At 43.0% G+C, this 22500-nt stretch overlaps 2 protein-coding genes across 2 annotated transcripts in view; one reads left to right on the top strand and one right to left on the bottom strand.

Annotated features, from left to right (window-relative positions):
* Positions 1-22500, bottom strand: part of LOC114574030 (H-2 class II histocompatibility antigen, E-S beta chain) — a 133773-nt gene that overhangs the window by 82914 nt on the left and 28359 nt on the right. The window lies entirely within an intron of this gene.
* On the top strand, positions 115-21226 carry LOC114546097 (mamu class II histocompatibility antigen, DR alpha chain). Its single transcript, XM_028564762.1, has 5 exons — positions 115-211; positions 4256-4340; positions 9896-10155; positions 10925-11209; positions 21051-21226. Exons 1-5 carry the CDS (start codon positions 115-117, stop codon positions 21170-21172), a joined length of 849 nt encoding a protein of 282 aa, XP_028420563.1. The 3' UTR covers positions 21173-21226.

The following is a 22500-nucleotide window of genomic DNA, read 5'->3' as shown; positions in this document are numbered from 1 at the left end:
TTCGTATTCACCGGGACCCTGTGGTATCACGAACGATACAATCGTCTCACTCGACCAGCGAATGACACGATGTTGATTCTCAAACAGCGCTGAGCGATGTGTCTTCTTACGGCGATGAAACCACAAAGAGCTCCGGGCTGTGACCTCCGGCTACTTTTATCTCCCTCGTTCAGGGAGCCTCGGCCCATCAGAAATCCCGAACTCAACGAAGGTGTGAGAACTCGTCGTTGCAGTTCTCAAGCCCTCCACCAGTCTGCCATTTTCCTCGTGTCTTGGAGGTACGATCTCCATTTTGGAGACTCCTTTGTTAGGAGTGAGGGGTCACAGGCTGGTGGCTTCCCTACAGGCTGCTCGTTGGCCTCAGGGGAAGCTTCAGGCCTCACAGAGTAGTCTTCATCATAACTGTTAGGTCCCAACTCCGTCATCTTCACTGTCAAGTGCGTCAATCAATCATGACGTTCGGGATGCTAAATAATACTCATAACGTTAACGTTATATAGTTAATTCCGAGTAAGGAGTAATTGGGACCAAAATAGCAATATAGAAAAACTAGAGATTTACTAGCTAACGTTAGAGGAGAGGCAGTTAGCTAGCTAGCTACAACATAAGTTTTAAACTCTTGAGCTAACGGCTAATTGTTAACGTTAATGTCCTTATAGCTCGCTGGCTAAAGGGAACTAACGTTATGGTTAACCATACAGAGAGCTAAGTTAATGCTAACATGTCTTTCAGTCTGGCTATAATAACCTATTTGTATTGTTTTACCGTCTGAAACTGATCACTTACCGGGAGTCCTGGCGCCTTCTGTCCAGAAATGGCGGAAGAACGAGCCTCGCTTTCCTTTAACCCATCGTGTTGGGTCACAATCTTTGACCCAACGTTGGGTCAAATCTACCCAACCTATAACCCAACAGCCTTAACCCAGCAATTGGGTTATTAAAATAACCCAGCGTTTCTTAGGGTGTAGTTTATAGTATATAGTTTATAACGTTAGGTTATAGTATATAGTTTATAACGTTAGGTTATAGTATATAGTTTATAATGTTAGTTTATAGTATATAGTTTATAACGTTAGGTTATAGTATATAGTTTATAATGTTAGGTTATAGTATATAGTTTATAACGTTAGGTTATAGTATATAGTTTATAACGTTAAGTTATAGTATATAGTTTATAACGTTAGTTTATAGTATATAGTTTATAACGTTAGGTTATAGTATATAGTTTATAACGTTAGGTTATAGTATATAGTTTATAACGTTAGGTTATAGTATATAGTTTATAACGTTAGGTTATAGTATATAGTTTATAACGTTAGGTTATAGTATATAGTTTATAACGTTAGTTTATAGTATATAGTTTATAACGTTAGTTTATAGTATATAGTTTATAACATTAGGTTATAGTATATAGTTTATAACGTTAGTTTATAGTATATAGTTTATAACGTTAGGTTATAGTATATAGTTTATAACGTTAGTTTATAGTATATAGTTTATAACGTTAGGTTATAGTATATAGTTTATAACGTTAGGTTATAGTATATAGTTTATAACGTTAGGTTATAGTATATAGTTTATAACGTTAGTTTATAGTATATAGTTTATAACGTTAGTTTATAGTATATAGTTTATAACATTAGGTTATAGTATATAGTTTATAACGTTAGGTTATAGTATATAGTTTATAACGTTAGTTTATAGTATATAGTTTATAACATTAGGTTATAGTATATAGTTTATAACGTTAGGTTATAGTATATAGTTTATAACGTTAAGTTATAGTATATAGTTTATAACGTTAGTTTATAGTATATAGTTTATAACGTTAGGTTATAGTATATAGTTTATAACGTTAGTTTATAGTATATAGTTTATAACGTTAGGTTATAGTATATAGTTTATAACGTTAGTTTATAGTATATAGTTTATAACGTTAGGTTATAGTATATAGTTTATAACGTTAGGGTATAGTATATAGTTTATAACGTTAGGTTATAGTATATAGTTTATAACGTTAGTTTATAGTATATAGTTTATAACGTTAGTTTATAGTATATAGTTTATAACATTAGGTTATAGTATATAGTTTATAACGTTAGGTTATAGTATATAGTTTATAACGTTAGTTTATAGTATATAGTTTATAACATTAGGTTATAGTATATAGTTTATAACGTTAGGTTATAGTATATAGTTTATAACGTTAAGTTATAGTATATAGTTTATAACGTTAGTTTATAGTATATAGTTTATAACATTAGGTTATAGTATATAGTTTATAACGTTAGGTTATAGTATATAGTTTATAACGTTAGGTTATAGTATATAGTTTATAACGTTAGGTTATAGTATATAGTTTATAACGTTAGTTTATAGTATATAGTTTATAACGTTAGTTTATAGTATATAGTTTATAACATTAGGTTATAGTATATAGTTTATAACGTTAGTTTATAGTATATAGTTTATAACATTAGGTTATAGTATATAGTTTATAACGTTAGGTTATAGTATATAGTTTATAACGTTAGGTTATAGTATATAGTTTATAACGTTAGTTTATAGTATATAGTTTATAACGTTAGTTTATAGTATATAGTTTATAACGTTAGTTTATAGTATATAGTTTATAACGTTAGGTTATAGTATATAGTTTATAACGTTAGTTTATAGTATATAGTTTATAACGTTAGTTTATAGTATATAGTTTATAACATTAGGTTATAGTATATAGTTTATAACGTTAGGTTATAGTATATAGTTTATAACGTTAGGTTATAGTATATAGTTTATAACATTAGGTTATAGTATATAGTTTATAACGTTAAGTTATAGTATATAGTTTATAACGTTAGTTTATAGTATATAGTTTATAACGTTAGGTTATAGTATATAGTTTATAACGTTAAGTTATAGTATATAGTTTATAACGTTAGTTTATAGTATATAGTTTATAACATTAGGTTATAGTATATAGTTTATAACGTTAGTTTATAGTATATAGTTTATAACATTAGGTTATAGTATATAGTTTATAACGTTAGTTTATAGTATATAGTTTATAACGTTAGGTTATAGTATATAGTTTATAACGTTAGTTTATAGTATATAGTTTATAACGTTAGGTTATAGTATATAGTTTATAACGTTAGGTTATAGTATATAGTTTATAACGTTAGGTTATAGTATATAGTTTATAACGTTAGGTTATAGTATATAGTTTATAACGTTAGGTTATAGTATATAGTTTATAACGTTAGTTTATAGTATATAGTTTATAACGTTAGGTTATAGTATATAGTTTATAACGTTAGGTTATAGTATATAGTTTATAACGTTAGGTTATAGTATATAGTTTATAACGTTAGGTTATAGTATATAGTTTATAACGTTAGTTTATAGTATATAGTTTATAACGTTAGTTTATAGTATATAGTTTATAATGTTAGGTTATAGTATATAGTTTATAACGTTAGGTTATAGTATATAGTTTATAACGTTAGGTTATAGTATATAGTTTATAACGTTAGTTTATAGTATATAGTTTATAACGTTAGGTTATAGTATATAGTTTATAACGTTAGGTTATAGTATATAGTTTATAACGTTAGTTTATAGTATATAGTTTATAACGTTAGGTTATAGTATATAGTTTATAACGTTAGGTTATAGTATATAGTTTATAACGTTAGTTTATTCACACACAACCTCCTAAATCCATGTTAGAGTTGACACTCATCTATTGTTAGTGAGTGAGAGTCTGGCTCTGTGGAGCCCTGAACAGACCTGATACCAGAGTGTTATCAGGTCTGGGTTGTATCTCTATAGAAACAGGAAGCTGTTCCTGTTTAAATCTGAACACATTGTGATATTAATCTTCCAGTTTCTTTGACCAATAACAGCTGATTTCTTCTCTTCTTATCCAGCTGTTGATTAGAGAGATCTTTGTTTCTTTCTGTCTTTCAGTTCTCAGTCTGGTTAAACTATTATACAGCATTATGTTCTCCATGTACAACTAACTAAAGAACATCTGGTTATTATTAAAGACTTTCTACTACTCAACAGCACCTTTATATTACTTTATATAACAATGTCAACTAGTCAAACTGTAGGAGGTTTTTTACCTCGACATCAACATCTGAATTAAAAGATTTTATTCAAAAAAGAAAACTAGAAACAGTTTAAATATAACCATTAAAAGACTTTATAACCAGAATGTCTCACTAATGTGTCATCATGTCTGTTTATTACAGTTCATGTAGCAGCAGCAGCAGCCTGGCTCTACCTGGACACTGATGACATCATGTCATCTCTGCTCTCTGATTGGCTGATCAGAGTGTAAGAGATCAGCTGCTGCTGGAGTTTCTCTCAGTCGTCCTCAGACTCAGAGAGACACAGACAGGTTCAGGTCTACACAGACACAGACAGGTTCAGGTCTACAGAGAGACAGACAGGTTCAGGTCTACAGAGAGACAGACAGGTTCAGGTCTACAGAGAGACTCAGACAGGTTCAGGTCTACAGAGAGACAGACAGGTTCAGGTCTACAGAGAGACAGACAGGTTCAGGTCTACAGAGAGACACACAGGTTCAGGTCTACAGAGAGACAGACAGGTTCAGGTCTACAGAGAGACAGACAGGTTCAGGTCTACAGAGACACAGACAGGTTCAGGTCTACAGAGAGACACAGACAGGTTCAGGTCTACAGAGAGACAGACAGGTTCAGGTCTACAGAGAGACAGACAGGTTCAGGTCTACAGAGAGATGAAGATGATGAAGATGATGAAGATGATGAAGATGATGAAGATGATGATGGTCCTCTCTGGTCTCCTCTGTGTCTCAGCTGACGGTAAGTTCCAGTCTGATATTAACTCTGATGGTTTAAGGCGAGACACTACAGGTGAATAGGGAATGTTTTTTAACTAGCAGATATCACCATGAAACTCTGCCAGTTGATTACTTACATTAAGATGAGAAAAAAATGTATTACAAGTTGTCTGTAATTTAATGTTTAAATATGCAAATTATGCATTATCTAATGAAAAATGCGCTAATATTTATTATTGCAGATATTTTAAAAAACGAAATCTGAGTATTGGATAAAGCCACGTTCAAAATTATTTTTTCATTGTGTTCACATATTAGATGGAATAAATTACAGAGAGATTTATGGATATCTACTTTTGTTATCCTGTAAATCAGAAGATACTGTCAATAGCCTTAAAAAACGATTTTCGTTTTCAATTTGGAATTTAATGTTATATAAATCAGGCTAGGAATAATATATTTACAAATCCCTCTGTAATTGTCTTCATAATATAACTAGGTACAAGACTGGAAAGTGTGGTATATAAAGGTGCTACTGAAGTGGAGATTTTGTTCTTGGAGTATGAGAGAAAAGTCATTTTGAGAAAATGGGCTTTAAAGATTTTTATAGCAAAATTCCACTAATTTCTATTGAAAGCCATGAATTACAGACACATATCCCTTCAGGTCCAAGTAAGATCCATGTATCACACTGTTTAACATCCACAACTCATTACTGCTTCATCCATCACTGATCATAACATCCAAAACCACACATCAACATGGCCTTCAACTGAAGACCATTACATCACAAACTTCAAACTGGCAGAACACAACCATCACACAGCCTGGTTCCCCCAAGTTAGTTTACAGTCTCCATATCCATGCCAGCACCATATGTAGGGCCTCCTCCATCTCCTGATGGTGTCGTCTCACTATTCTGGCTGTGCTTACACTCTTAAGGCTCCGCTTTGCACTGGTGGAATGGACACTATTGGCATTAGAGATCCTAACCATGTCATCATCCTTCATTGCATTAACAGTCTGTGCTCTGAAGCCACAATCTCTCCATCACAGCCAGCAGGGCAGAGGCACCCTCAGTGGATGTAGAAATAGCCTTCATGGCTGCAGTTTGTGGACACTGGGCCCATATAACCAATGAGTGTCTCCATGCTTCACTGTCACTGGACATCCGGTGATACACAGGGATGAGCTTCTTATGAATCATTCAAAAGACCAATATTTACAACACTGGAGAAAGCAATCAAAGAAGACTAAATTGTTATTAAACTTATTATTATCTTTATATATTATTTTCACACTGTCAGAGATACAAAGAAGAGACGGATCCTGACTAAACACAGACTCAGTGACCACCAGCTGGGTCAGACAGACAGGTCAGAGAGAGAGAGAGACAGGCTCAGTGACCACCAACTGGGTCAGACAGACAGGTCAGAGAGAGAGAGACAGACTCAGTGACCACCAACTGGGTCAGACAGACAGGTCAGAGAGAGAGAGACAGACTCAGTGACCACCAACTGGGTCAGACAGACAGGTCAGAGAGAGAGAGACAGGCTCAGTGACCACCAACTGGGTCAGACAGACAGGTCAGAGAGAGAGAGAGAGACAGGCTCAGTGACCACCAACTGGGTCAGACAGACAGGTCAGAGAGAGAGAGAGACAGGCTCAGTGACCACCAACTGGGTCAGACAGACAGGTCAGAGAGAGAGAGACAGGCTCAGTGACCACCAACTGGGTCAGACAGACAGGTCAGAGAGAGAGAGAGACAGGCTCAGTGACCACCAACTGGGTCAGACAGACAGGTCAGAGAGAGAGAGAGAGAGACAGGCTCAGTGACCACCAACTGGGTCAGACAGACAGGTCAGAGAGAGAGAGAGACAGGCTCAGTGACCACCAACTGGGTCAGACAGACAGGTCAGAGAGAGAGAGAGACAGGCTCAGTGACCACCAACTGGGTCAGACAGACAGATCAGGAGAGAGAGAGAGAGAGACAGGCTCAGTGACCACCAACTGGGTCAGACAGACAGGTCAGAGAGAGAGACAGGCTCAGTGACCACCAACTGGGTCAGACAGACAGGTCAGAGAGAGAGAGAGACAGGCTCAGTGACCACCAACTGGGTCAGACAGACAGGTCAGAGAGAGAGAGAGACAGGCTCAGTGACCACCAACTGGGTCAGACAGACAGGTCACAGAGAGAGAGACAGGCTCAGTGACCACCAACTGGGTCAGACAGACAGGTCAGAGAGAGAGAGACAGTGACCACCAACTGGGTCAGACAGACAGGTCAGAGAGAGAGAGACAGGCTCAGTGACCACCAACTGGGTCAGACAGACAGGTCAGAGAGAGAGAGACAGGCTCAGTGACCATCAGCTGGGTCAGACAGACAGGTCAGAGAGAGAGAGACAGGCTCAGTGACCACCAACTGGGTCAGACAGACAGGTCAGAGAGAGAGAGAGACAGGCTCAGTGACCACCAACTGGGTCAGACAGACAGGATCAGAGAGAGAGAGAGAGACAGGCTCAGTGACCACCAACTGGGTCAGACAGACAGGTCAGAGAGAGAGACAGGCTCAGTGACCACCAACTGGGTCAGACAGACAGGTCAGAGAGAGAGAGAGACAGGCTCAGTGACCACCAACTGGGTCAGACAGACAGGTCAGAGAGAGAGAGAGACAGGCTCAGTGACCACCAACTGGGTCAGACAGACAGGTCAGAGAGAGAGAGACAGGCTCAGTGACCACCAACTGGGTCAGACAGACAGGTCAGAGAGAGAGAGAGACAGGCTCAGTGAACACCAACTGGGTCAGACAGACAGGTCAGAGAGAGAGAGAGACAGGCTCAGTGACCACCAACTGGGTCAGACAGACAGGTCAGAGAGAGAGAGAGAGACAGGCTCAGTGACCACCAACTGGGTCAGACAGACAGGTCAGAGAGAGAGAGAGAGAGAGACAGGCTCAGTGAACACCAACTGGGTCAGACAGACAGGTCAGAGAGAGAGAGACAGGCTCAGTGACCACCAACTGGGTCAGACAGACAGGTCAGAGAGAGAGAGACAGGCTCAGTGACCACCAACTGGGTCAGACAGACAGGTCAGACAGAGAGAGAGACAGGCTCAGTGACCACCAACTGGGTCAGACAGACAGGTCAGAGAGAGAGAGACAGGCTCAGTGACCACCAACTGGGTCAGACAGACAGGTCAGAGAGAGAGAGAGACAGGCTCAGTGAACACCAACTGGGTCAGACAGACAGGTCAGAGAGAGAGAGACAGGCTCAGTGACCACCAACTGGGTCAGACAGACAGGTCAGAGAGAGAGAGAGACAGGCTCAGTGACCACCAACTGGGTCAGACAGACAGACAGGAGAGAGAGAGAGACAGGCTCAGTGACCACCAACTGGGTCAGACAGACAGGTCAGAGAGAGAGAGACAGGCTCAGTGACCACCAACTGGGTCAGACAGACAGGTCAGAGAGAGAGAGAGACAGGCTCAGTGACCACCAACTGGGTCAGACAGACAGATCAGAGAGAGAGAGAGACAGGCTCAGTGACCACCAACTGGGTCAGACAGACAGGTCAGAGAGAGAGAGAGACAGGCTCAGTGACCACCAACTGGGTCAGACAGACAGGTCAGAGAGAGAGAGAGAGACAGGCTCAGTGACCACCAACTGGGTCAGACAGACAGGTCAGAGAGAGAGAGACAGGCTCAGTGACCACCAACTGGGTCAGACAGACAGGTCAGAGAGAGAGAGAGAGACAGGCTCAGTGAACACCAACTGGGTCAGACAGACAGGTCAGAGAGAGAGAGAGACAGGCTCAGTGACCACCAACTGGGTCAGACAGACAGGTCAGAGAGAGAGAGAGACAGGCTCAGTGACCACCAACTGGGTCAGACAGACAGATCAGAGAGAGAGAGAGAGACAGGCTCAGTGAACACCAACTGGGTCAGACAGACAGGTCAGAGAGAGAGAGAGACAGGCTCAGTGACCACCAACTGGGTCAGACAGACAGGTCAGAGAGAGAGAGACAGGCTCAGTGACCACCAACTGGGTCAGACAGACAGGTCAGAGAGAGAGAGAGAGACAGGCTCAGTGACCACCAACTGGGTCAGACAGACAGATCAGAGAGAGAGAGAGAGAGAGACAGGCTCAGTGACCACCAACTGGGTCAGACAGACAGGTCAGAGAGAGAGAGAGACAGGCTCAGTGACCACCAACTGGGTCAGACAGACAGGTCAGAGAGAGAGAGACAGGCTCAGTGACCACCAACTGGGTCAGACAGACAGGTCAGAGAGAGAGAGAGACAGGCTCAGTGACCACCAACTGGGTCAGACAAACAGGTCAGAGAGAGAGAGAGACAGGCTCAGTGAACACCAACTGGGTCAGACAGACAGGTCAGAGAGAGAGAGAGACAGGCTCAGTGACCACCAACTGGGTCAGACAGACAGGTCAGAGAGAGAGAGAGACAGGCTCAGTGACCACCAACTAGGTCAGACAGACAGGTCAGAGAGAGAGAGAGACAGGCTCAGTGACCACCAACTGGGTCAGACAAACAGGTCAGAGAGAGAGAGAGACAGGCTCAGGAGAGAGAGACAGGCTCAGAACACCAACTGGGTCAGACAGACAGGTCAGAGAGAGAGAGAGAGACAGGCTCAGTGACCACCAACTGGGTCAGAAAGACAGGTCAGAGAGAGAGAGACAGGCTCAGTGACCACCAACTGGGTCAGACAGACGGGTCAGAGAGAGAGAGAGACAGGCTCAGTGACCACCAACTGGGTCAGACAGACAGGTCAGAGAGAGAGAGACAGGCTCAGTGACCACCAACTGGGTCAGACAGACAGGTCAGAGAGAGAGAGAGACAGGCTCAGTGACCACCAACTGGGTCAGACAGACAGGTCAGAGAGAGAGAGAGACAGGCTCAGTGACCACCAACTGGGTCAGACAGACAGGTCAGAGAGAGAGAGAGACAGGCTCAGTGACCACCAACTGGGTCAGACAGACAGGTCAGAGAGAGAGAGAGAGAGACAGGCTCAGTCAGAACAACAGTCAGTGATTCAGCAGCTGATCTTCTGTCTGGTTCTCTCCAGGTCTTCATGAGGACCTTGCTATCGCCGGCTGTTCAGACTCTGATGGAGAGCAGATGTATGGTCTGGATGGAGAAGAGCTCTGGGTCGCAGACTTCATCAACCAGAGAGGAGTGGAGCCTCAGCCCAGTTTCATAGATCATATTACCTACCAAGAAGGATGTTATGAACAAGCTGTGGCTCAACAACAGATCTGCAGAGGGAACCTGAAAACTGGACTTGAAGCCTTGAAGGACATCCCCCTGGAGAATGGTAAAGACATATACATCAAATTCAGTTAATTAAAGAAAACTTGCTATGATAAATATAATACACATTCATAACACTAAAATAAAAGGAATGACATCATTTTTTAAAGGCAAACTTGCTGCCAGTGTTTCCCTAAAAAATGTAAATGTATTTACCAACTAGTGTGTAGAAAACTTCTCATTTTCTATTAATGTGCTAAGTAATTGGGGTTATTTTAAACACACTTTTAAACATGAGAAACTCATTAAAATCTAGCATAAAGCAGATATTATGTGTCTCTGGCACTTTAATATCTATTTATTGCTGTGAATATTTAGATTGTTGGTTTCTTTAGATTAAGAATTGCTTATTGCTTTTATGTTCATCTATGTGTTGTGTTTTGTATTGTATAACTGTGAGATGTGTAAGACCTCATGAATTTCCCTTTCCGGGATAGTAAAGTTTATTTTAACTATGTAAAATCTGAAATCTGTTGATACTTGACCTACATATCTGAATTGAAGACTTCGTTTCACACACTGCATCGATTGCATGTCTGTTCATGCTGACAGAGGGATCGTAGTTGATCTCCCTGAAGATTCTTTCATTTTAACCATGTGAGAAGGTTTTTTGGGTGTAAAGGACAGAGGGGTTGTTTGATGGTACCTATTACAAAGAGCCTTGAGGCGAAACGGACTTCACCTGACTTACTATGATAATAATATTTTTTTCCACCTTCAGGATTATAAATTGACATAAATAACAATAACATGATCTGTGTATCTGTGTCCAGATCCCCCATCCAGTCCGATGGTGTACACCAAAGACTCCGTGGAGCTCGGAGAGAAGAACACCCTCATCTGTTATGTGACTGGTTTCTATCCTGCTCCTGTCATCTTCTCCTGGACAAAGAACGGAGAGAACATCACCGAAGGAAGCAGCACCAACGTTCCCTACCCCAACAAAGATGGTTCCTTCAACCAGTTCTCCAGACTGGAGTTCATCCCACAGCTGGGAGACATCTACAGCTGTACAGTCCACCATCTGGCCCTGGACCACCCACTGACCAGAATCTGGGGTCAGACAACTTTATTTACACTCACACTAGATACAATCAGCTCATTAACCAACCACTGACCAGAATCTGGGGTCAGACAACTTTATTTACACTCACACTAGATACAATCAGCTCATTAACCAACCACTGACCAGAATCTGGGGTCAGACAACTTTATTTACACTCACACTAGATACAATCAGCTCATTAACCAACCACTGACCAGAATCTGGGGTCAGACAACTTTATTTACACTCACACTAGATACAATACGCTCATTAACCAACCACTGACCAGAATCTGGGGTCAGACAACTTTATTTACACTCACACTAAATACAATCAGCTCATTAACCAACCACTGACCAGAATCTGGGGTCAGACAACTTTATTTACACTCACACTAAATACAATCAGCTCATTAACCAACCACTGACCAGAATCTGGGGTCAGACAACTTTATTTACACTCACACTAGATACAATCAGCTCATTAACCAACCACTGACCAGAATCTGGGGTCAGACAACTTTATTTACACTCACACTAAATACAATCAGCTCATTAACCAACCACTGACCAGAATCTGGGGTCAGACAACTTTATTTACACTCACACTAGATACAATCAGCTCATTAACCAACCACTGACCAGAATCTGGGGTTAGACAACTTTATTTACACTCACACTAGATACAATCAGCTCATTAACCAATCACTGACCAGAATCTGGGGTTAGACAACTTTATTTACACTCACACTAAATACAATCAGCTCATTAACCAACCACTGACCAGAATCTGGGGTCAGACAACTTTATTTACACTCACACTAAATACAATCAGCTCATTAACCAACCACTGACCAGAATCTGGGGTCAGACAACTTTATTTACACTCACACTAAATACAATCAGCTCATTAACCAACCACTGACCAGAATCTGGGGTTAGACAACTTTATTTACACTCACACTAGATACAATCAGCTCATTAACCAACCACTGACCAGAATCTGGGGTCAGACAACTTTATTTACACTCACACTAAATACAATCAGCTCATTAACCAACCACTGACCAGAATCTGGGGTCAGACAACTTTATTTACACTCACACTAAATACAATCAGCTCATTAACCAACCACTGACCAGAATCTGGGGTCAGACAACTTTATTTACACTCACACTAAATACAATCAGCTCATTAACCAACCACTGACCAGAATCTGGGGTCAGACAACTTTATTTACACTCACACTAAATACAATCAGCTCATTAACCAACCACTGACCAGAATCTGGGGTCAGACAACTTTATTTACACTCACACTAAATACAATCAGCTCATTAACCAACCACTGACCAGAATCTGGGGTCAGACAACTTTATTTACACTCACACTAAATACAATCAGCTCATTAACCAGCCACTGACCAGAATCTGGGGTCAGACAACTTTATTTACACTCACACTAAATACAATCAGCTCATTAACCAGCCACTGACCAGAATCTGGGGTCAGACAACTTTATTTACACTCACACTAAATACAATCAGCTCATTAACCAACCACTGACCAGAATCTAGGGTCAGACAACTTTATTTACACTCACACTAAATACAATCAGCTCATTAACCAGCCACTGACCAGAATCTGGGGTCAGACAACTTTATTTACACTCACACTAAATACAATCAGCTCATTAACCAACCACTGACCAGAATCTAGGGTCAGACAACTTTATTTACACTACACACTAAATACAATCAGCTCATTAACCAACCACTGACCAGAATCTGGGGTCAGACAACTTTATTTACACTCACACTAAATACAATCAGCTCATTAACCAACCACTGACCAGAATCTGGGGTCAGACAACTTTATTTACACTCACACTGAATACAATCAGCTCATTAACCAACCACTGACCAGAATCTGGGGTCAGACAACTTTATTTACACTCACACTAAATACAATCAGCTCATTAACCAACCACTGACCAGAATCTGGGGTCAGAACTCTTTATTTACACTCACACTAAATACAATCAGCTCATTAACCAACCACTGACCAGAATCTGGGGTCAGAACTCTTTATTTACACTCACACTGAATACAATCAGCTCATTACATGTCATTTAGCTGACGCTTTTATCCAATTGCATTCAACTGAGAAGGTCCTAACTCCAGACAACAAGTAGTAAGTGCAAGTACATTAGCTTTAAATGAAAGTGCAGGTTCAAGACTTTTTTTTATTTTTTATCCGAGGTGTAGTCTGAAGAGTGTTTTTAGCCTTCAGCGGAACCTGTGTAGGCTTTCAGCCATCCTGATGTCGATGGGAAGCTCGTTCCACCATTTGGGAGCCAGGACAGAGAACAGTCTGGATCTGGTTGAGTGATTAGTTCTCCCTCGCTGTGGGGGGGCAGCGAGCAGGTTGGCTGATGCAGAGTGAAGTGGGGGGGTTGGGGTATATGGTTGGACCATGTCCTGGATGTAAGCTGGGGCTGATCCATTCATGGCCCTGTATGAGAGTACTAGTGTGCTGTATGAGAGGACTAGTGTACTGTATGTAAGTACTAGTGTACTGTATGAGAGTACTAGTGTACTGTATGTAAGTACTAGTGTACTGTATGAGAGTACTAGTGTACTGTATGTAAGTACTAGTGTACTGTATGAGAGTACTAGTGTACTGTATGAGAGGACTAGTGTACTGTATGAGAGTACTAGTGTACTGTATGAGAGGACTAGTGTACTGTATGAGAGTACTAGTGTACTGTATGAGAGGACTAGTGTACTGTATGAGAGTACTAGTGTACTGTATGAGAGGACTAGTGTACTGTATGAGAGTACTAGTGTACTGTAAAGGAGAGGACTAGTGTACTGTATGAGAGTACTAGTGTACTGTATGAGAGGACTAGTGTACTGTATGAGAGGACTAGTGTACTGTATGAGAGGACTAGTGTACTGTATGAGAGTACTAGTGTACTGTATGAGAGGACTAGTGTACTGTATGAGAGTACTAGTGTACTGTATGAGAGGACTAGTGTACTGTATGAGAGGACTAGTGTACTGTATGAGAGTACTAGTGTACTATATGAGAGGACTAGTGTACTGTATGAGAGGACTAGTGTACTGTATGAGAGTACTAGTGTACTGTATGAGTACTAGTGTACTGTATGAGAGTACTAGTGTACTGTCTGAGAGTACTAGTGTACTGTATGAGAGGACTAGTGTACTGTATGAGAGTACTAGTGTACTGTATGAGAGGACTAGTGTACTGTATGAGAGTACTAGTGTACTGTATGAGAGGACTAGTGTACTGTATGAGAGTACTAGTGTACTGTATGAGAGGACTAGTGTACTGTATGAGAGTACTAGTGTACTGTATGAGAGTACTAGTGTACTGTATGAGAGTACTAGTGTACTGTATGAGAGGACTAGTGTACTGTATGAGAGTACTAGTGTACTGTATTAGAGTACTAGTGTACTGTATGAGAGGACTAGTGTACTGTATGAGAGGACTAGTGTACTGTATGAGAGGACTAGTGTACTGTATGAGAGGACTAGTGTACTGTATGAGAGGACTAGTGTACTGTATGAGAGTACTAGTGTACTATATGAGAGGACTAGTGTACTGTATGAGAGGACTAGTGTACTGTATGAGAGTACTAGTGTACTGTATGAGAGTACTAGTGTACTGTATGAGAGTACTAGTGTACTGTATGAGTACTAGTGTACTGTATGAGAGTACTAGAGTACTGTATGAGAGGACTAGTGTACTGTATGAGAGGACTAGTGTACTGTATGAGAGTACTAGTGTACTGTATGAGTACTAGTGTACTGTATGAGAGTACTAGTGTACTGTATGAGAGTACTAGTGTACTGTATGAGTACTAGTTTACTGTATGAGAGTACTAGTGTACTGTATGAGAGGACTAGTGTACTGTATGAGAGGACTAGTGTACTGTATGAGAGGACTAGTGTCTTGTATGAGAGTACTAGTGTACTGTATGAGAGGACTAGTGTACTGTATGAGAGGACTAGTGTCTTGTATGGAAGTACTAGTGTACTGTATGAGAGTACTAGTGTACTGTATGAGAGGACTAGTGTACTGTTTGAGAGGACTAGTGTACTGTATGAGAGGACTAGTGTGTACTGTATGAGAGGACTAGTGTCTTGTAGTGTAGTGTACTGTATGAGAGTACTAGTGTACTGTATGAGAGGACTAGTGTACTGTATGAGAGGACTAGTGTACTGTATGAGAGGACTAGTGTCTTGTATGGAAGTACTAGTGTACTGTATGAGAGTACTAGTGTACTGTATGAGAGGACTAGTGTACTGTATGAGAGGACTAGTGTACTGTATGTAAGTACTAGTGTACTGTATGAGAGGACTAGTGTACTGTATGAGAGTACTAGTGTACTGTATGAGAGGACTAGTGTCTTGTATGTAAGTACTAGTGTACTGTATGAGAGGACTAGTGTACTGTATGAGAGTACTAGTGTACTGTATGAGAGTACTAGTGTCTTGAAGCAGATGTGGGCAGCAACTGGTAACCAGTGAAGAGAGCGGAGGAGGAGGAGGAAGAGCAGGAGGAGGAGGAGGAGGAGAGGTGTAGTGTGAGAGAACTTGGGGAGGTTGAAGACAAGTCGAGCTGCTGCGTTCTGATTGAGCTGCAGAGGTCGGATGGCACAGGCAGGCAGACCAATCAGGAGGGGGCATGCAGGCAGGCCAATCAGGAGGGAGCATGCAGGCAGGCCAATCAGGAGGGAGCATGCAGGCAGGCCTATCAGCAGGGAGATGCAGTAGTCTAGACGTGAGATGACTAGAGCCTGAACCAGAACCTGAGCCTCCTTCTGATGTTATGCAGCATGTATCTACACGATCGGGGGGTTGCAGCGATGTTAGCTGTGGAGGAGAGTTGGTCATCAAGTGTCACACCCAGGTTTCTATCAGTCTGGGTGGGACTACCACAGGTTTCTATCAGTCTGGGTGGGACTACCACAGGTTTCTATCAGTCTGGGTGGGACTACCACAGGTTTCTATCAGTCTGGGTGGGGACTACCACAGGTTTCTATCAGTCTGGGTGGGGACTACCACAGGTTTCTATCAGTCTGGGTGGGACTACCAGTCTGGGTGTGGACTACCACAGGTTTCTATCAGTCTGGGTGGGACTACCACAGGTTTCTATCAGTCTGGGTGGGGACTACCACAGGTTTCTATCAGTCTGGGTGGGGACTACCACTGGTTTCTATCAGTCTGGGTGGGGACTACCACAGGTTTCTATCAGTCTGGGTGGGGACCACCACAGGTTTCTATCAGTCTGGGTGGGGACTACCACAGGTTTCTATCAGTCTGGGTGGGGACTACCACAGGTTTCTATCAGTCTGGGTGGGACTACCACAGGTTTCTATCAGTCTGGGTGGGACTACCAAAGGTTTCTATCAGTCTGGGTGGGGACTACCACAGGTTTCTATCAGTCTGGGTGGGACTACCACAGGTTTCTATCAGTCTGGGTGGGGACTACCACAGGTTTCTATCAGTCTGGGTGGGGACTACCACAGGTTTCTATCAGTCTGGGTGGGGACCACCACAGGTTTCTATCAGTCTGGGTGGGGACTACCACAGGTTTCTATCAGTCTGGGTGGGGACTACCACAGGTTTCTATCAGTCTGGGTGGGGACCACCACAGGTTTCTATCAGTCTGGGTGGGGACTACCACAGGTTTCTATCAGTCTGGGTGGGGACTACCACAAGTTTCTATCAGTCTGGGTGGGGACTACCACAGGTTTCTATCAGTCTGGGTGGGGACTACCACAGGTTTCTATCAGTCTGGGTGGGGACTACCACAGGTTTCTATCAGTCTGGGTGGGGACCACAGGTTTCTATCAGTCTGGGTGGGGACTACCACAAGTTTCTATCAGTCTGGGTGGGGACTACCACAGGTTTCTATCAGTCTGGGTGGGGACTACCACAGGTTTCTATCAGTCTGGGTGGGGACTACCACAGGTTTCTATCAGTCTGGGTGGGGACCACCACAGGTTTCTATCAGTCTGGGTGGGGACCACCACAGGTTTCTATCAGTCTGGGTGGGGACCACAGGTTTCTATCAGTCTGGGTGGGGACTACCACAAGTTTCTATCAGTCTGGGTGGGGACTACCACAGGTTTCTATCAGTCTGGGTGGGGACTACCACAGGTTTCTATCAGTCTGGGTGGGGACCACCACAGGTTTCTATCAGTCTGGGTGGGGACCACCACAGGTTTCTATCAGTCTGGGTGGGGACTACCACAGGTTTCTATCAGTCTGGGTGGGGACTACCACAAGTTTCTATCAGTCTGGGTGGGGACTACCACAGGTTTCTATCAGTCTGGGTGGGGACTACCAGAGGGTTTCTATCAGTCTGGGTGGGGACTACCACAGGTTTCTATCAGTCTGGGTGGGGACTACCACAGGTTTCTATCAGTCTGGGTGGGGACTACCACAAGTTTCTATCAGTCTGGGTGGGGACTACCACAGGTTTCTATCAGTCTGGGTGGGGACTACCACAGGTTTCTATCAGTCTGGGTGGGGACTACCACAGGTTTCTATCAGTCTGGGTGGGGACTACCACAGGTTTCTATCAGTCTGGGTGGGGACTACCACAGGTTTCTAGCAGTCTGGGTGGGTACTACCACAAGTTTCTATCAGTCTGGGTGGGGACTACCACAGGTTTCTATCAGTCTGGGTGGGGACTACCACAAGTTTCTATCAGTCTGGGTGGGGACTACCACAGGTTTCTATCAGTCTGGGTGGGGACTACCACAGGTTTCTATCAGTCTGGGTGGGGACTACCACAGGTTTCTATCAGTCTGGGTGGGGACCACCACAGGTTTCTATCAGTCTGGGTGGGGACCACCACAGGTTTCTATCAGTCTGGGTGGGGACTACCACAGGTTTCTATCAGTCTGGGTGGGGACTACCACAAGTTTCTATCAGTCTGGGTGGGGACTACCACAGGTTTCTATCAGTCTGGGTGGGGACTACCAGAGGTTTCTATCAGTCTGGGTGGGGACTACCAGAGGTTTCTATCAGTCTGGGTGGGGACTACCACAGGTTTCTATCAGTCTGGGTGGGGACTACCACAGGTTTCTATCAGTCTGGGTGGGGGGTTTCTATCAGTCTGGGTGGGGACTACCACAGGTTTCTATCAGTCTGGGTGGGGACTACCACAGGTTTCTATCAGTCTGGGTGGGTACTACCACAGGTTTCTATCAGTCTGGGTGGGGACTACCACAGGTTTCTATCAGTCTGGGTGGGGACTACCACAGGTTTCTATCAGTCTGGGTGGGGACTACCACAGGTTTCTATCAGTCTGGGTGGGGACTACCACAGGTTTCTATCAGTCTGGGTGGGGACTACCACAGGTTTCTATCAGTCTGGGTGGGGACCACCACAGGTTTCTATCAGTCTGGGTGGGGACTACCACAGGTTTCTATCAGTCTGGGTGGGGACTACCACAGGTTTCTATCAGTCTGGGTGGGGACTACCACAGGTTTCTATCAGTCTGGGTGGGGACTACCACAGGTTTCTATCAGTCTGGGTGGGGACTACCACAGGTTTCTATCAGTCTGGGTGGGGGGATCAGTCTGGGTGGGGACTACCACAAGTTTCTATCAGTCTGGGTGGGGACTACCACAGGTTTCTATCAGTCTGGGTGGGGACTACCACAGGTTTCTATCAGTCTGGGTGGGGACTACCACAGGTTTCTATCAGTCTGGGTGGGGACCACCACAGGTTTCTATCAGTCTGGGTGGGGACCACCACAGGTTTCTATCAGTCTGGGTGGGGACCACAGGTTTCTATCAGTCTGGGTGGGGACTACCACAAGTTTCTATCAGTCTGGGTGGGGACTACCACAGGTTTCTATCAGTCTGGGTGGGGACTACCACAGGTTTCTATCAGTCTGGGTGGGGACCACCACAGGTTTCTATCAGTCTGGGTGGGGACCACCACAGGTTTCTATCAGTCTGGGTGGGGACTACCACAGGTTTCTATCAGTCTGGGTGGGGACTACCACAAGTTTCTATCAGTCTGGGTGGGGACTACCACAGGTTTCTATCAGTCTGGGTGGGGACTACCAGAGGTTTCTATCAGTCTGGGTGGGGACTACCACAGGTTTCTATCAGTCTGGGTGGGGACTACCACAGGTTTCTATCAGTCTGGGTGGGGACTACCACAAGTTTCTATCAGTCTGGGTGGGGACCACAGGTTTCTATCAGTCTGGGTGGGGACTACCACAGGTTTCTATCAGTCTGGGTGGGGACTACCACAGGTTTCTAGCAGTCTGGGTGGGGACTACCACAGGTTTCTATCAGTCTGGGTGGGGACTACCACAGGTTTCTAGCAGTCTGGGTGGGTACTACCACAGGTTTCTATCAGTCTGGGTGGGGACTACCACAGGTTTCTATCAGTCTGGGTGGGGACTACCACAGGTTTCTATGTCTGGGTGGGGACTACCACAAGTTTCTATCAGTCTGGGTGGGGACTACCACAGGTTTCTATCAGTCTGGGTGGGGACTACCACAGGTTTCTATCAGTCTGGGTGGGGACTACCACAGGTTTCTATCAGTCTGGGTGGGGACCACCACAGGTTTCTATCAGTCTGGGTGGGGACCACCACAGGTTTCTATCAGTCTGGGTGGGGACTACCACAGGTTTCTATCAGTCTGGGTGGGGACTACCACAAGTTTCTATCAGTCTGGGTGGGGACTACCACAGGTTTCTATCAGTCTGGGTGGGTTTCTATCAGTCTGGGTGGGGACTACCAGAGGTTTCTATCAGTCTGGGTGGGGACTACCACAGGTTTCTATCAGTCTGGGTGGGGACTACCACAGGTTTCTATCAGTCTGGGTGGGGACTACCACAAGTTTCTATCAGTCTGGGTGGGGACTACCACAGGTTTCTATCAGTCTGGGTGGGGACTACCACAGGTTTCTATCAGTCTGGGTGGGTACTACCACAGGTTTCTATCAGTCTGGGTGGGGACTACCACAGGTTTCTATCAGTCTGGGTGGGGACTACCACAGGTTTCTATCAGTCTGGGTGGGGACTACCACAGGTTTCTATCAGTCTGGGTGGGGACTACCACAGGTTTCTATCAGTCTGGGTCGGGACTACCACAGAGTTGTCTATTGTTATACTCAGGTCCTGGGTAGGAGAGCCCTTCCCTGGAAGGAAAGGAGCTCAGTCTTGTCAAGGTTGAGTTTCAGATGGTGTGTGGACATCCAAGAAGAGATGTCAGTCAGACAGGCCGAGATACAATCAGCTCATTAACCATCAAACTACAGCTGTTCTGTCTCCAGATGTGGAGCTTAATGTTTCTGTCTCCAGATGTGGAGCTTAATGTTTCTGTGTTTCTGTCTCCAGATGTGGATCTTAATGTTTCTGTGTTTCTGTCTCCAGATGTGGAGCTTAATGTTTCTGTCTCCAGATGTGGTTCTTAATGTTTCTGTCTCCAGATGTGGATCTTAATGTTTCTGTCTCCAGATGTGGAGCTTAATGTTTCTGTGTTTCTGTCTCCAGATGTGGAGCTTAATGTTTCTATGTTTCTGTCTCCAGATGTGGATCTTAATGTTTCTGTCTCCAGATGTGGAGCTTAATGTTTCTGTGTTTCTGTCTCCAGATGTGGATCTTAATGTTTCTGTCTCCAGATGTGGATCTTAATGTTTCTGTGGTTCTGTCTCCAGATGTGGATCTTAATGTTTCTGTGGTTCTGTCTCCAGATGTGGATCTTAATGTTTCTGTCTCCAGATGTGGATCTTAATGTTTCTGTGTTTCTGTCTCCAGATGTGGATCTTAATGTTTCTGTGTTTCTGTCTCCAGATGTGGAGAAGACTCAGCCCGGTATTGGGCCAGCAGTTTTCTGTGGACTGGGTCTCACTGTCGGTCTGCTCGGTGTGGCTGCTGGAACCTTCTTCCTCATCAAAGGAAACGAGTGCAGCTGATTGGTCGGGACTGATGATGATGTCATTAGGGTTTATGTAACGTAGATGTGGTACAGATGTGAGCAGCTGCTTCCTGAAGATTTAACTCGTTTCTTTATGCTTCTTATCTGAATGACTCATTATCAACAGCACACTCTGTTATCTGCAGAACATTCATATTTTAAACTAATAATTTGAATTATTGTGTTTGGAAAATGCTAACGGTAAACAAACTACATAAATAATATGACTTAACTGATTTAATCAATTAATGTAAATTCATTTTAATCAATAAAGGTGAAGTCTGTGTACCATTAGTTTGTCCTGTTTGTTGTTATAAACACTGTTACCTGAGGTCAGGGTTAACCCTTACCACTCTAACACTAATCCTACTGATGTCAACACTACTACACTAAACTCGCTGATTTACACACCAACTTATTAAAGAGATATTTGATTCAATTAATTTAATACTATACTTTTTGTTTCATTCATGAAATCTGTAACAATCTTTTACGTTATATACTGTAACTGCTTCAAAATATACTGAAACGAAGAATATAAAAAACTTTCTGAGAAAACAGTATTAAACTAGTAAACACACTCTGAAACTAAAACTAACCTAAAATAAAATTGAAAAGTCAAAAATCAAATCAAAACCTAATTAAAACTTTATAAATATTATCATTCATATCATATCAACTCAAAGGAAAAACATAAGTTACATTTATTTGATCATTTACCTAATATATATATATATATATAATTATATGTATTATAAAGGAACACATGTATATACAATACAGGAAAAAGCACATCATTCACACAAAGAATTAGTTATATTTTAACAAACTCAGAGTCTGAGTCTCTACCATGGATGTATGAAGAGAACTGGATACAGCGTTCAGGTGAAGCCTCGTACGTTCCATTGAGAGTTGCTCAAAAGCGCATTAAGCAAACATGGAGCTCGGCTCTTCCGCATTCTTGGCCCACAACGTCACGATGGACACGCGCACTAGCAACAATTTGTGTTGGGGTCCTGACCAAGATGGCGGCTGCGTAAGTGCGTTACTGCTGAGCTCTTGCGCAAAAGTTTTATTTTGGTGGAAACTTAAAAATACTATATCCTTACGTTCTCGGACTGATGTTTATACTTGTGGAAAACGACCATATGTCATCCCGTGATAGAAAAAGAATGAACAAGAGTAAGAAGAACGTCGTTCCTGAAGTACAGGCAGGTAATGCTCTGATAGCCTCGTGCCACGACTATGCTAGCACAACCTTGGCTTGCACCATGTCGACGGTAGAAGTCTCCATGTCAGAAGATTTCCCCCCTCTTCCTGTGACTC

The sequence above is a fragment of the Perca flavescens genome, chromosome 19 (genome assembly GCF_004354835.1).
Source record: "Perca flavescens isolate YP-PL-M2 chromosome 19, PFLA_1.0, whole genome shotgun sequence".
Taxonomy (NCBI): domain Eukaryota; kingdom Metazoa; phylum Chordata; class Actinopteri; order Perciformes; family Percidae; genus Perca; species Perca flavescens.
This window is presented reverse-complemented; position numbering and strand designations above follow the sequence as displayed.